This window comes from Panulirus ornatus, chromosome 4 (genome assembly GCF_036320965.1).
Source record: "Panulirus ornatus isolate Po-2019 chromosome 4, ASM3632096v1, whole genome shotgun sequence".
Classification (NCBI taxonomy): Eukaryota; Metazoa; Arthropoda; class Malacostraca; order Decapoda; family Palinuridae; genus Panulirus; species Panulirus ornatus.
The window spans coordinates 55797906-55813642 of record NC_092227.1 but is presented as its reverse complement, the minus strand read 5'-3'; the positions used below and the strand labels follow the sequence as shown (position 1 = coordinate 55813642).

General features: G+C 41.3%; 1 protein-coding gene across 1 annotated transcript; it reads right to left on the bottom strand.

Moving 5' to 3' along the window:
- Positions 1 to 591: 591 nt before the first annotated feature.
- LOC139766333 (CLIP domain-containing serine protease B4-like) lies at positions 592 to 15230 on the bottom strand. The gene is made up of 11 exons (XM_071694846.1): positions 15083 to 15230; positions 11304 to 11596; positions 9954 to 10081; positions 9618 to 9721; positions 4934 to 5049; positions 4363 to 4508; positions 3680 to 3780; positions 3024 to 3191; positions 2002 to 2126; positions 1156 to 1289; positions 592 to 967 (listed from the first exon to the last, which is right to left on the bottom strand). Exons 2-11 carry the CDS (start codon positions 11587 to 11589, stop codon positions 800 to 802), a joined length of 1476 nt encoding a protein of 491 aa, XP_071550947.1. The 5' UTR covers positions 11590 to 11596; positions 15083 to 15230; the 3' UTR covers positions 592 to 799.
- Positions 15231 to 15737: the final 507 nt, after the last annotated feature.

The window sequence follows — 15737 nt, the reverse complement described above, 5'->3', positions numbered from 1 at the left end:
TCTGGCTAAAGCTCCTCATTCATGTATACATAGTAAATGGGCTACATGCGACTCGCTGTCAGCCTCAGTGATACGGCGTTAGTTATCACATTAAAGCAATTATTTACAGGTCAAACAGATGTTGTCTAGCAGTGACATCATGAGGGGATAAGATTTACAAGAATAAACTTTGACGAACTATGGGTGAGTTTAAGTCACACTGGCATGCGAAGTGGACATTCTCCTCCTATATATCATTGCATGTGTTCATTGAATAATACGGTTTCCGTAATTCACGGAAATTCTGTTTCGGTAAGAGTAACTGGATCTGCTTATGATCATGCATTATTTTTTCATCACTATTTGTATGCTTAGCAACATTCACGTGAGTATGTTTCATACTAGCGCTAATTATTCTTTCCAATTAATGTATTTCAGTGTGATTGTCCTAACTAGTCAACATACTCCAAGTCTTGTTTGTAATAAGAGATAGATAGATAGATAGATAGATAGAAAGAGAGAGAGAGAGAGAGAGAGAGAGAGAGAGAGAGAGAGAGAGAGAGAGAGAGAGAGAGAGAGAGACTCCAAATAAAAGGATAATGTATAGAAATCTTTATCATGTCAAGCAAATTTATTCATGAAAGTATTGTGAATCCAAGTGGGCCACACTGCTGGCTGCTAGCCTTGTGCACCACGCACAATAATATGTTTCCCATACTTGGCATTACATCATCAAAAATCAAAACAATGCAAAATGTGATAGATAGAGCCTCCTTTTCTAATAATCCATCCAGAGACCTGTATCAATGATAAGCCTGTGTTAGATTCCAAAGTCGACGCCGCTTGTAGACTGGATCCAGTCAATAAAGTTGGCAACGCGGGCATGTCCGTCAGGCCGACTGGATCTACAGCCGCCGGTGAAGCTGATCGCGCCCACTAGGAACCTTCGTCCGTCCTCCAATACCGTCGCTGGTCCTCCAGAGTCACCCTGGGGGAAGAGGAGAGAGAGAGAGAGGTGTCAGTGGGGATGCGAGGGCAAGCATGACACACGAAGTATGACAGCTGAACAACACGAGAGAAATATGACCCCAAGCTGGGTTACCTGAGAAATCAACGACAAGCAGTGGGACAGCTCATGGATTAGTCATTCATGAACGTAAAAGAAAAAACACTTACTGAGCAAACTTTCTTCACATCAGAACCTGAGGTACACAAGACGGTGCTGTCGACTGCTGACCCGTACATTTGCCTGCAACTGTCCGAGGAATATCCAGTGGTGTGAGCGTGTCTCAAGGACGGTGGTGTAGAACCTGGGCAGGAGTTGGCGGTACATTGTGCGAGGGTTAGTAATATTCAGTGGCAACATTTTCTGTGCTAGTGAAAGGGCAAGTTGGGATGAATATTACACCACATATACTGGAGGTCTGATAACACCCAAAATGTAGGCAAAGCTTGTGGTGTTTATTATGGTAAGGAGATGATATACGTCCATATGTTCTATATTCGAAAATCAAAGATACATATCATGTATCGTACGACATCCAATTGATAATGATGTCTGTGCCAATGAAGTCGTCACTGGCCCAGGAGCGTGGAGGTAGGCACACAGGCCCTACAGTGTGAGTGAAAGTCAGGGGCGACAACATCTTTTTCTTAGAATTTTATATAATAGCCTACTTCCGTAATGGATTCTCGTCTGTTCTAATGTGCATCAAAAAAATTTTGAAACATTCAGAAGAGACTGTAATTGAGAGCATTTTGACTTTTTGCTCTGCCTTCTGATGTTTGCAAAAATATTAGAACATGATTGTATGACGTGATATATATTGATCTAACTAGATACACAGTTTTCATAAACACACACTATGTTTAGAAGTTTTCATTCAATATTGTAACTTTCATGTCGAGAGTCTGTTGGCAAAATTCATGAAAAAAAAGTAAGTTAAATTCTTCAAATCCTATACTGATTTCCTCTGTCCCGGCCATCAGCATCTTGATATGTGTTTCATTTTTTCCTCTTACCTGATTCAGTGATGCCCCAGCCGCTGATAATGATGTCTGCGCCAATGAAGTCGTCACTGGCCCAGGAGCGTGGAGGTAGGCACACAGGCCCTACAGTGTGAGTGAAAGTCAGGGACGACGACAACCTGCAAGGTCGCTTTATGTCAACCTCAGCGTATGGCTCCTGTGTCAGTGAGTGAAGTGACCTTCACATGATGGCTTTCCTCGCAGTGTGTGTCTGTGTACTCCAAGTTTTATTTGTATCCCTGATTATTGGCTCTTATTTGTTACCAGTGTCTCTTGTGTGGATGCGCTTCCAGTGTGTCCGCCTAAGCCCAATTTACGTGTTGTGTGGACGAATGCTATCTTCGTCTCACCCTGTAGGAAACCTGAGTGATGTTGGTGGCATGTTTTGGCTGAAGAATGTGAAGCATATCAGTAACATTGAATGTGATACTGACGTACTACATTCAGACTGTGTGGAGTTGGTGATGGATCTGGTCATAATAGCAACAGTATGTCGCATCTCGCAAGAGTGAACGTTTTAGTAACTATCCAAGGTATAAATTTTCTTTGAAAGTAATTGCTTATCTTTAATGATTAGATGAAAGAGAAGTGACGGGTGTGGGGAAATGGATTGAGTTGACACTCATGTAGTGACACGAAATCATAACTTTGGTAAAAACAGGTTATTTCTTTTCAGAGTCTGATGTGTAAACATGATTATTGGAAAATTATTGTCTGTCGTAAAGATAATAAAAAAAAACTGACATGTAGAAGATATACTTTTTTTTTCTACTTGAACCAAGACTTTCCTGACTGGTTCCATGTGGCCTTTCTTGAAAAAAGATATTCCAGGAAGAGGTATTAGTGAAGGTAATTTCAGTATTGCCAAACGTGGGATAAGACTAAACTTCTCTTTCTTCCCATTTAATTCTGTAACTGTCGTTTAGTTCTAGTGCTGATAGCCAGCGAACATTCAAGTCTTACCACTAGTACTCCGAAAGACACTTCCTTACCAGCTGACGAATGTACTGACATACCTGACGAGAGCTATATCATTAGATGGGAATCGGTAGTTCGAGTGAACAAATGGAGGGATGTCACCGCTAACTTTATAGGCACCGTAGGGGTCTTGTTTGACCGACTTTAAGTGGGCACCAACCATGACTGTGATCTTCTTGACTGCAATCACTGATCCACCAGACTTCCTGTGGATATAAAGGAGATACATTGCTATAGGTCGAGAAACTCAGTCCTGCTTTAGTGTTTTTGAAACTAGGGTTAATGAAGTGGATGCAATTTACTGCGGAAAGATATTTCATAGTTTGTGATAAAACCCTTTATGGAAAAGAGAGTGATAGAAAACAAGAAATATATCATGATTGAATAATTTACTGCCATAGTTTTTCTGCCAGTGTAGAGAGCCTATTTCCTTTACATTTGTTTGGGTTATTCTATAAGTAATAGAGGGACTCACTAAGAAGCAGAGAGAGAGAGAGAGAGAGAGAGAGAGAGAGAGAGAGAGAGAGAACTCACTTTGTAACATGCTGAGCCATTAATGACCTAATTGTATGGTGATGGCTTGTCTCATGACACAGTGGGAGTTACACTTCATGACAACAAGAGGTGGTGGTAGTAGTATGTGTCAACTTGGTGACATTAGTAAGCATTAACCAAAGGACGCCATGAGACTCACCTACTGACGCAGTGGGCAGCAGTCAAGATCCACTTCTCGTTGATAATTGAGCCGCCACAGGAGCCTCCCCTTCTATCCGCCCATATCGTGACAGTCCGCACCTACAATACACAATATCAAAGCGCTTTCATCCCAGCCTTTTCTGTCTTTTCTTTTTATCTTATTTTCTTTTCTCCTTGATGAGTCCTCACAATTTCCCTGTCTTCCCTGATTGCTCTATATTTCCTTCACTAATGATATAAGAATACCTTTATCACCTTCATATTTAATCTGACCTGGAAGTCCCACGCTACACAATTAGCTAAGTCACTTTCTAAGAAACAGGGAGCCTCATTTTGATCCCAAAGATTACCTCTGAACAACGCCTCCGACTATAGAAAAGATTAATATGTCGTTGTGCGAAGTGCTGCTCTCACACTACTACATCCTTAAATGGCGAAGGCTGTTTAATCTGCTTACCCTCTCTTACTCTATCACTTTACGACTTACCGTATGAAACTACACAGAGATGTTTCATCACGCCGGACCTTCGAAGTTTTTGAGATACTGTTGCTTAAATTCATTATTCAAATTAACAAAATATGCAAAAACCATCAATCACGATGTTTCTAATCAAAGCCACTTTACAGTTTTCATCAGCCCTTCGAACGGTCGAAGTTGTAATCATTCTCCACTGGCCTCACCTGCCACGGATACTCATTCGGTATAGTCTCTTCTCCATTGACGATCCTGAGGTCCTGCAAACCACAGTCTGGATGTGACAGTGGAAGGCTAACACCATTTACAGCGATATCGGACCTCTTCATGGATGCTGGAGTGTCTGAACTTCCTGAAAGAAATACAGCAACAAGACTGTGAGGGATCAAGTGCTTTTTCTGATACCCACAAGCTCTGAGATCCTATAAAGGTCATCAGTGTAGTATTGGATTATAGAAAGGATATGCGATTTGCTGGTTGTGACAAGTGATTAAGTAATGAGGGATGCTGTGAGGATTGTGGAATGTTGTGAAGGCCTGTGAGCTGTGAGGACTGGGGGACTGTTACAGCAGTTGTGAATTCTATAAGGGTTATGATCTTATCTTTTTTTAAGCAGTTAAGGCTCCGGAAGCCATGTGCGTGATGAATATTTGCGATATGCTTTAAGTGGTCCTGATACATTTAGCTGGTTTGTACAGATTCATAGTTAGATGTTGCATGAATGTCTACAGTTAACACAAAAAACTTTACAAATTGAGAAGAGATTGAATGCCTCACCAGTATTTCTGACGACACATTTGAAGCCTTTGGCGTTCATTCGTCTGTTTGATTTGAACAAGGCTTTAAGTACACCTCCGTCGGTGGTGGTGATCAGTGGGCTGTTACTGGTGTAGCTGCTCAGCATCACCCACAACAACAACAGCAAAAAAGAAGTTCAAAAGAAAAAGAATTAGGAGACTAACTTTAAGACCTCAACTAAAAAAAGGTACATTTGCTGTATATTGATGAATTGATCAGGGTGATTATTAAAGAAATTGTGCCTACAAATGAGTTCAAATTTTAGGTAATCTACGAGCATTGATAGTGATGGATGATACAGTAATCCTGGTTGCATCCTGTGATACAGGTTTGACTAGACTAACCATTGTCTTCAAGTATTATCAAGAGAATGGCTGGAAGATTTATGGAAAAAGGACCAAGTTTTTGGTTATTAGTTCTCATGGAAATGATAAACCATCACTCACTATGCAAGATAGGAAAATAGATTATTGTGAGACATACTTATACCTGGGAGCATGATTGACAGATAATGACAGCATCGATTCTACTCTAAGGTGACATCAACCTCCTTATCAAGAAGTATTCTGTAGATTTAATATATCATTTACTGTAGATACAGAGATACCCATAAATATGAGGTAATGGTTATGGAAGATGCAGAAGCGGTATCCTAGTTCAACCGAAGTGAATCTTTTGATTATCGGCACCTCATACAATGCTATCAACTCGTGAAGCGTTTACTTGGCGTCAGAGTCAATCCCAGTGTATCTCTGTGTCTGGTAAAGCCAAGTGTACCACCCCAGGCAAGGTTTATGTTAGATAAAGAAAAGAAGAATTTTCTTAACATGTAAGATGCAAAAACGTATCATATGGAAGAACCACTTCAAATAGCACGGGAAGTGGTAAAAGCTGTAAGAAATGCACTCAACGGTGATGCTGAGAGTGACCCACTGACACAAACTGTAGAAAGATTTAGAAACCAATGAAATACTGTGAAAAGAATCTGTTAGTTATCGATCAGAAATTAATTCAAAGCATACTACTATTGTCATCTATGAAGAATATATATATATATATATATATATATATATATATATATATATATATATATATATCCGTAGGGATAAGGGAGAAAGAATACTTCTCACGTATTCCCTGCGTGTCGGAGAAGGCGACTAAATGGGGAGGGAGCGGGTGGCTGGAAATCCTCCTCTCTCGTTTTAAATTTTCCAAAAGAAGGAACAGAGAAGGGGGCCAAGTGAGGATATTTCCTCAAAGGCTCAGTCTTCTTTTCTTAATGCTAACTCGCTAACGCGGGAAATGGCGAACAGTATAGACTATGTATATATATATATATATATATATATATATATATATATATATATATATATATATATATATATATATATATATATATATATATATATATATATTGATCTATGTATTCATATATTCTTATTTATCATACTTAATCGCCGTCTCCCATGTCAGCGAGGTAGCGCAAGGAAACAGACGAGCAATGGCCCAATCCACCCACATACACATGTATATACATAAACGTCTATACACGCACATATACATACATATACATACTCAGACATATACATATATAAACATGTATACATTCATACTTGCTTCCTTCACCCATTCCTGTCGCCACCCTCGCCACACACAAAATAGCCTCTCCCCCCCCCCCCCCCTTCCCTCCAGCGAGGTACCGCTAGGAAAAGACAACAAAGGCCTCATTCGTTCACACTCAATCTTTAGCTGTCATGTGTAATGCACCGATATCACAGCTTTCTTTCCACATCCAGGCCCAAGAGACCTTTCCATGGTTTACCCTAGACGCTTCACATGCCCAGGTTCAATCCATTAACAGCACGTCCACCCCGGTATACCACATCGTTCCAACTCACTCTGTTCCTTGCACGCCTTTCACCCTCGTGTATGTTCAGGCCCCGATCGCTCAAAATCTTTTTCACTTCATCCTTGCACTTCCAATTTGGTCTCCTTTTTCTCCTTTTTCCCTCCACCTCTGACACGTATATCCTCTTTGTCAGTCTTTCCTCACTCATTCTCTCCAGGTGTCCAAACCATTTCAACACACCCTCTTCTGCTCTCTCAGTCACACTCTTTTTATTACCACACATCTCTCTTACCCTTTCATTACTCACTCGATCAAACCACCTCACACCACATGTTGTCCTCAAACATTTCATTTCCAACACATCCACCCTTGTCCGCACAACCCTGTCTATGGCCCATGCCTCGCAACCATATAACATTGTTGGAACCACAATTCCTTCAAACATACCCATTTTTGCTCTCCGAGATAACGTTCTTGCCTTCCACACATTCTTCAACGCTCCCACAACCTTCGCCCCCTCCCCCACCCTGTGACTCACTTCCACTTCCATGGTTCCATCCGCTGCCAAGTCCACTCCCAGATATTTAAAACACTTCACTTCCTCCAGTTTTTCTCCATTCAAGCTTACCTCCCAGTTAACTTGTCCCTCAACCCTACTGAACCTAATAACCTTGCTCTTATTCACATTTAATCTCAGCTTTCTTCTTTCACACACTTTACCAAACTCAGTCACCAACTTCTGCAGTTTCTCACATGAATCAGCCACCAGCGATGTATCATCAGCGTACAGCAACTGACTCACCTCCCAAGCACTCTTATCCACAACAGACTTCATACTTGCCCCTCTCTCCAAAACTCTTGAATTTACCTCCTTAAGCACCCCAACAATAAACAAAGTAAACAACCATGGAGACATCACGCACCCCTGCCGCAAACCGACATTTACTGGGAACGAATCACTTTCCTCTCTTCTTACTCGTACACATGCCTTACATCCATGATAAAAAAAATTTCACCGCTTCTGGCAGCTTACCTCCCAAACCATATACTCTTAAAACCTTCTACAAAGCATCTCTATTAACTCTATCATATGCTATCTCCCGATCCATGAATGCTTCATACAAATCCATCTGTTTCTCTAAGTATTTCTCACATACATTCTTCAAAGTAAATACCTGATCCACACATCCTCTACCACTTCTGCTCTTCCCCAGTCTGATGCTCTTTACATGCCTTTACCCTCTCAATCAATACCCTCCCATATAATTTTCCAGGAATACTCAACAAACTTATGTCTCTGTAATTTGAGCACTCACCTTTATCCCCTTTGCCTTTGTACAATGGCACTATACATGCATTCTGTCAATCCTCAGGCACTTCACCATAATCCATACATACACTAAATATCCTTAACAACCAATCAACAGCACAGTCACCCCATTTTTCAATAAATCCCACTACAATGCCATCCAAACCTGCTGCCTTGCCGGCTTTCATCTTCCGCAAAGCTTTCACTACCTCTTCTCTGTTTATCAAAGCATCCTCTCTGGCCCTCTCACTTCGCTCACCACCCCGACCAAAACACCCTAAGTCTGCCATCTATCATCAAACACATTCAACAAACATTCAAATTACTCACTCCATCCCCTTGTCACTTCACCACTACTTGTTATTACCTCTCCTTTTGCCCCCTTCACCGATGTTCCCATTTGTTCTCTTGTCTTACGAAATCTATTTACCTCCTTCCAAATCAAATATTTTCCCTAAGATTTAACGATACTCTCTCACCCCAACTCTCATTTGCCCGTTTTTTCACCTCTTGCACCTTTCTCTTGACCTCCTGCCTCTTTCTTTTATACATCTCTCAGTCATTTGCACTATTTCCCTGCAAAAATCGTCCAAACGCCTCTCTCTTCTCATTCACTAACAGTCTTATCCCTTCATCCCACCACTCGCTACCTTTTTTAATGTGCCCACCTCCCGCCTTTCTCATGCCACATGCATCTTTTGCGCAAGCCATCACTGCTTCCCTAGATACATCCCATCCCCCCCCCCCCACTCCCCTTACGTCATTTACTCTCACCTTTTGCCATTCTGCACTCAATCTCTCCTGTTACTTCCTCACACAAGTCTCCTTTCCAAGCTCACTTACTCTCACCACTCTCTTCACCTCAACATACTCTCTTCCTTTCTAGAAACCTCTAAAACTCTTCACCTTCGTCTCCACAAGATAGTGATCAGACATCCCTCCAGCTGACCCTCTCAGCACAATAACATCCAAAAGTCTCTCTTTTATAAACCTATCAATTAACACGTAATCCAATAACGCCCTCCGGCCATCTCTCCTACTCACATACGTATACTTATGTACATCTCTCTTTTTAAACTAGGTATTCCTAATCATCAGTCCTTTTTCAGCACACAAATCCACAAGCTCTTCACCATTTCCATTTACAACACTGAACACCCCATGTACACCAATTATTCCCTCAACTGCCACATTATTCACCTTTGCATTCAAATCACCCATCACTATAACCCGGTCTCGTGCATGAAAGCTGCTAACACACTCACTCAGCTGCTCCCAGAGCACTTAGTAATCCAAAAACATTTCGTAATCCGGTGTTAGTTACATCTTGTGGGTACAGTAAATTTGGGAAGACAGAAAAGATGCCTTGTCACGTAGATGAAGAATCAGGCTATCTAGACTTTTCTTTTGGCTTCTTTCTCTCTCATTCTCTCGCCTTACTTCCAGTCCACAGACACAGTGACCTACGGCAGGCAAGTCTGTCAGACACTGAAGGAAGAACGTACCTTGCATAACCCGAGCCATCATTGTCGATCCTGAAGGAGTCGTCGCTACCATCCAGTTGGAAGTCACTGCACGTCAGCTCCAGCTCCTCTTTGTCTCCAGCAGCCTGTGTGGTACAAACACACACACATACATACATACATACGCGTACTGTAGTCTGTAGTTTATAAGCATTCTACGTTTAGCTTTGCATACAAGGCTGGACTAAATGCACCAGAAAACATAATGTTCCCTCTCTGTCTTTTTTTGAAATGCCAAGGCGTTGCATCTGTTGGCCTCTTAACTAGTCTTGTTGTCAATAAGGCTGTTGAATTATGTTGCATGTATTTGATTCATACCTGAAAAGTCCAGGAGCTCTCGAACTTTGATGCGTAAGCACGAGGATCACTGGGAGAAGCGAAGGTGATGCACTGACCAGAGGAGAGGGTATAGATACCACTCATGACTGGCCACTCCTGATCTGGACCTGGTGGTGGAGGTGGTGGTGTTAGGGATACATGGTAGGACATGGGAAGGACAGTTAATAGAAGACCTGATGGTTCATGACGAGGTTATCAGCACGTCACCCCCTGTATGCCACATAATTCCAGTTTTCTCCATCCTAAGCATGCCTCTCACACCCATGCATCTTCAGATCCCGATAACTGGATATTTCTTTAGATATATCCTTCCATCTTTACGGTCTCCCTCCTTCCAACTGCTGTTTCAATTTCTGACATTCATGTCCTTTTTCCTTCTTTTGCATTAAGCGCTCATGACCTGCACCCATACAACACTGTTAAGACTGGTATACCATTAAACATGCCTATCCTTGCTCGTAGATACAATGACTTCTTATCCAAACACTCCTCGGTGCACTTAAGACCTTTGTCTGATCACCCCTCCTCCCCATGGTTCATTTCAGCTCTAGTGGCAACATCGACTGTCATATACACTCTCATGTATCTAAAGCATTCCACTCCTTCCAGGTTCATCCTATGCAAACTCATATTCAAAACAACCCGTTTCTCCCCCACACCACCCGCCACCACACCCCCCTACCGCTATACCTTATCACCTTCCTGATATTTGCATGAACCCTTAACTTTCTCTTTCCAAACTCCCAAAAATGGATACCAGTATCTTCAGTTTCTCTGTCGAGTCAGCCACCAGAACCGTGTCATCTGAAAACAGCAAATGGCTTATCTCAAGACACCCTCCTCCATCACCCTAGCATCCCATTGACTCGCTCCTCTCTCCTAGACCCCGGCCTCTACCACCTTGCTATTTCATCCTTAAACATCCTGTCACGTCACACACCTTTGACGCAGACCCACCTTCACAACTCGTCCTTCCTACCTACTGGCTCACACACACCTTACATTTCCTATAGAAATTCCTCTCTTCGTCTGGCACTATTCATACTACACCATTATTTCGTAGCACCTTCTACAAGACACCTTCCGAGGTATGTTTGATCGTATTCCCAGCAGCCACTGAGTTACACTGTGACATTCTTGAAAATGCACAATGTTAATGACATTGTGCATTTTCAAGAATGTCACAGTGTGCACATACGAGAAAACCAGTGAGTTAAGATAAAGATTAGGCAATTTATTCACAAAAACGTAAAATGATGATCAAGACTGACATCACTTGAGAATTGCTTAGTTAGTCACGATAGGTATGTTCATCGCATGGTAACTCACATGTATTTCTAGTCGTAGCCATAGCGTCTGACACTACATCGACGCCCTCGGGGATCATGGGGCTGAATGCCACACTCTCTTCTTGTAAGACGTCCTCAGGGATCATGGGGGTGACGTCCCTCTCCTCTTCAAACATGTCACGGTACAAGGGGTCGGAGAGGTCCAGGTCGAAGAAAAGCTCATCGCCTTCAGGGAAGGACGGGATTGGTTGATGGAAGGTGGCGCTCTCCCCTGCTGCTAACAGGGACACCAACAACACCGACACGAGTCTCCCACCACCCATCATACTCGTTCTGGGGTCACAGTGAAGACATCAACAGTTAACACTATACTTTGGATGGAACTATTGTCATTATTTTCACACACACACACACACACACACACACACACACACACACACACACACACACACACAGAGTACATTTACAGCATACAGTGCTCGGAAACAGTATGGCCCAGTATTCTTTATACCGAAAAATACAAAGGAACTCAAACAGCAGCAGACCACCGAGGCTGTTTGTGATAGTGGGAGGATTAGAAATCATTGATTACTTTGGTAAGAGTATAGATACTTACATAGTAAAAGAATATAAACTTTTCATATAGCTGAGGAGGCGCAAATAATATCAGTCGTGAATTAGAAGCGAAATATTTATCCGGTCTGTGCTTAACCATATCCGTGGTACTACTTTCAACCACACCAATTGGTAAATCATACCCTATGTCAACAACCCTGTTAAAGAATAAGTGCCTTCGAAGCCTCATCCGAGGTGAGACGGTTATCCACGAGTTTTTAATCATTAAAGATCGAGATAATTTTCAATGTCTGTATCAAATCACTCGTGAACTTTCTCTTTTTTAAACTAAATTGATTTTAAGTCGTTCAGTCGGCTTTCTTAGGATGTGTTTCTTAGTCCGGGATTATCTTGGTAGCTCGTCTCAGTACTCTTCCCATTTTCCTCTTGGTCTTTCGTCAAGTAAGGTGACCAAAACTGAACACTGTAAAGAGTGAGGATGAATTTCCTGGAATTAAATTTGATAGTCCTACCTATAGATCCAATTCTGTTTGTTAAACTCTCTGTACAGTGTTTCTTGGGTTAAGTTCAACAGAGATTATTACACCTAAGTCTTTTACTCATCTACCTTTTGCAGTTCAACAGAATTCATACTGTTGGGTGCCTTTTCATTATTTACTATCGACATGTAAAACTTTGCGCTTATCGACATCAAAATTTGTTTGCCACCTGTGAGCCCAGTACATCTGTTTGTTTATGTTCCTTTAAAGCTGTAGATGTTTATTTTCTCTTGTAGATCTATTTCCCAAATTTAGTATCGTCTGCAAATTTCAATAACTTACGGTGTAGCTCATTATCAATATCATTAATAAACACGAGAAAGCGAACCGGTCTTCCGAGTTATCCATGTAATACATCACCTGTTATATTTAGCTATTTTGAGGCTTGACCATTGAATCATAACTCTTCGTTTACCAGACTTCCTCACCACTGATATACAACCCCATCTGTACCATGTGACTTAACTTTGATGTGGAACATTTCCAAAAAGAAAAGAAATCAGTCAGTTTATTCCGACATAAACGGATTCGTCGAAAACCATGAAGAGAGTCATACATCACCGGATGGTCCTCTAAATGGCTTACAGTCTTATCACGAACGACGGTTTCCATAAGTTTACCAACTTGAGAAAGCTAATTGGGCGATAACTTCCGGGCAGTGATTTATTGCCTTTTTGGAAAATGTTTTTTTTATATTAACAAGCCTCCATTCCTCTAGAACTTTCCGAAGGGCAAGTGACAATGAAGGGAGCAGCCGGGAGCTTAACTATTTCATTTTCGCCGCTTTTATTATCTTCGGATGTAACTTATGTTGGCCTGTTTTTTTCTTTTTTTTTTATCTATTTCTATCCCATACAGTGCTGATATAATATTTTCATCTCCTATATCCATATGTTGCAAAGTGATTTCCTATCTTAGATTTGGAACTGGATTCGGGTATGAGCTGTATCTTCACTTCTAAATACAGAAGCGAAAAAATCATTTAAAATCTGCCACTTCTTCGTTGTCGTGAACCAAAACATTTTCAGTTACTAAAGGACGAATTGACTGGCTAATGACTCTCTTGCATCTAATGTTTCCATAAAACTCCTTCTGGTCTTTAGCAATTTCCAGCAATATTCGCCTCATACTGACGTTCACTTTGACATAGAAGTCTGTTAGTTTCTCATGGCAGACTTACATAATTTGCTCAATCATTTTGATTATTAGTCTCCTTGAGATCTTTGTGCTGCTTTCTTGGACAACAGACACTTCCTGGTATCATAATCCATCATTCTGTCTTAGCACTAAAGAGAGAAAATGCTATTTAGCCTTGGCACAAGTGTTCCTTCTACTGCTTTGAACGTTCTACGTAAGATCCCCAAAGTTACATTCATAACGCTTTCATTAATCACATCCCACGTTTGCCTGTCGAGATCAATGTGAAGATCTTTAGAATTTGCGAAGTGAAGATCTTAAGAATATGCAATTCTGAAATTTGGTCTATCTTCGCATCTCTCATGTTGATCAGTATTATAAGCAGTGTTGAAAATCAGCTCAAAGATAACTTGCCACGGATCACTTGTTCCTAACTTTTCTCTGATTCGACCAGTGTTATCCTCATTTGTAGTGATAAATCTCATGTGTTCTTGTCGTGAACAAGTTTATCATTTAAGTGTATTTAAAGCACTATAAAGCAGATTTAAGTAAAGTCTACGCCCAGAGATACTGTGAAGGTATTCTCCCCCACTTGTATATAAAGGAAAATATTGCACTCATAATTTGCGAACCATACCGCTCTCAGTTTTTGTTTTTGACATCATTTCGTAATCGTTAAGATATGTTTTATATTCCTGTTAGTGCACACACGTGGTATAGGCTACCATAGGTAGTCTTATTTGTCAGTGGGTAAAATGTAAAATAGGTGTACTGTATCGTCACACCACTAACTTCACCATGGATGGTTTTTTTGACTGATTCCACAGCTCATAAGAGTGATTATATTCTGATATATTCATTTTTCTCTTCATAGTTTTGTGGTTGCTAAGGAAACATTTTATATCTCAGAGAAGTAATTTTACCAAAATTAAGATTTTCATTTCTATCAGTACTTGCCACTAATGACGTCTCAGTTCCAAATCCACTTGATTCTACTTTAACTCTGTTTGCAGTGTTTATCCTCCACTCTGGTGTCCCTACTCTTGTCTTGCTACATTCCTAACCATCTCGAAAAATGATTCCAGTTAACTACCGTAGTCTATGGACTGCCGGTTGTCAATATAATGATAACCTTTTGGGTTCCTCTTATGTCATTAAACATCGCGTTTCGAAGCCTGCGACCTTCCACTGTTAACCTCTTCCTTAAACTAAATCAAACTTCCTGATAGTTTTTCATCTCTATATTCAGTTTACTAGAAAAAATCATCGAAGAAATGAGATCTGAGTGAGCCATCTGGGTTGGCTTCTAACTAGCGAATGCTTCCCTGGCATTACCAATACCACGTAGTCAAGTCAGAGTTCTACTTAGAATGACCGGAACTCTCCTCGCACATGAGTTCTTTTTTTTCTGTTTTTAGAAAGATTTCTCCTCCCTACATATCCTCTATAACATCAGTGACATAGAAACGGTTAAAATGCCTCATAGAACGTTCCTAACACACTGTAGGATAACGTTCTCCGTAACAGAAGTAGATTGCCCTACGTTTCAGCGTGTGCTTATAGATACCTTGTGTGGTAGAGTGGGTGCGCAGCTTGGCAACAGCAGTAGTAGGGCTAGACGTTCCTCCAGCGGCCACCAAGTGGAAGGGAATGGTGAGTCAGGGATCCTGGCCTCTGGTTTTATAGCTGACACTCCCGTGAGTTGTGTCCTTATTTGGTAAAATGGGCCAACGTGGCAGGGAAAGGTAGCCGGTCAGATACACAGGTGTCGGCTCGAGTTATGGCTGTTGGGCTGACAGACATTAACGAATGAACCTTTGACTCAGAGGCTTAATGAATCACGCAGAAGCCACTGAGTAACCAAGTAACCACTCAGCGGAGCGCGTAAACCATCCCACCCTGAAAGAGGTATGGAGGAGTCGTATAATCAAAAGCCAATTACGGTCCACCGCCCCATTAGCGCTATAGAAATTCGGATGATTAGGGGTAATCCTTATGTAAATACTCCTTTACGCCAATGTCACTAAACTCGGAGACTGAAAAGATCGTGGCATCTGTCTCCAATTATTCATGATTAGGCAAGGGAGGCTAGAACTAACTTCAAAATATCACGTCCTCGAAAAGATAAACTCGTAAATGACTATGTGGTTACAATTTTGCCAGGTAATATCAGAGGGCCAGGAAAAGTACCCTGAGGGTGATGGTCATCGTCGTTATCACTG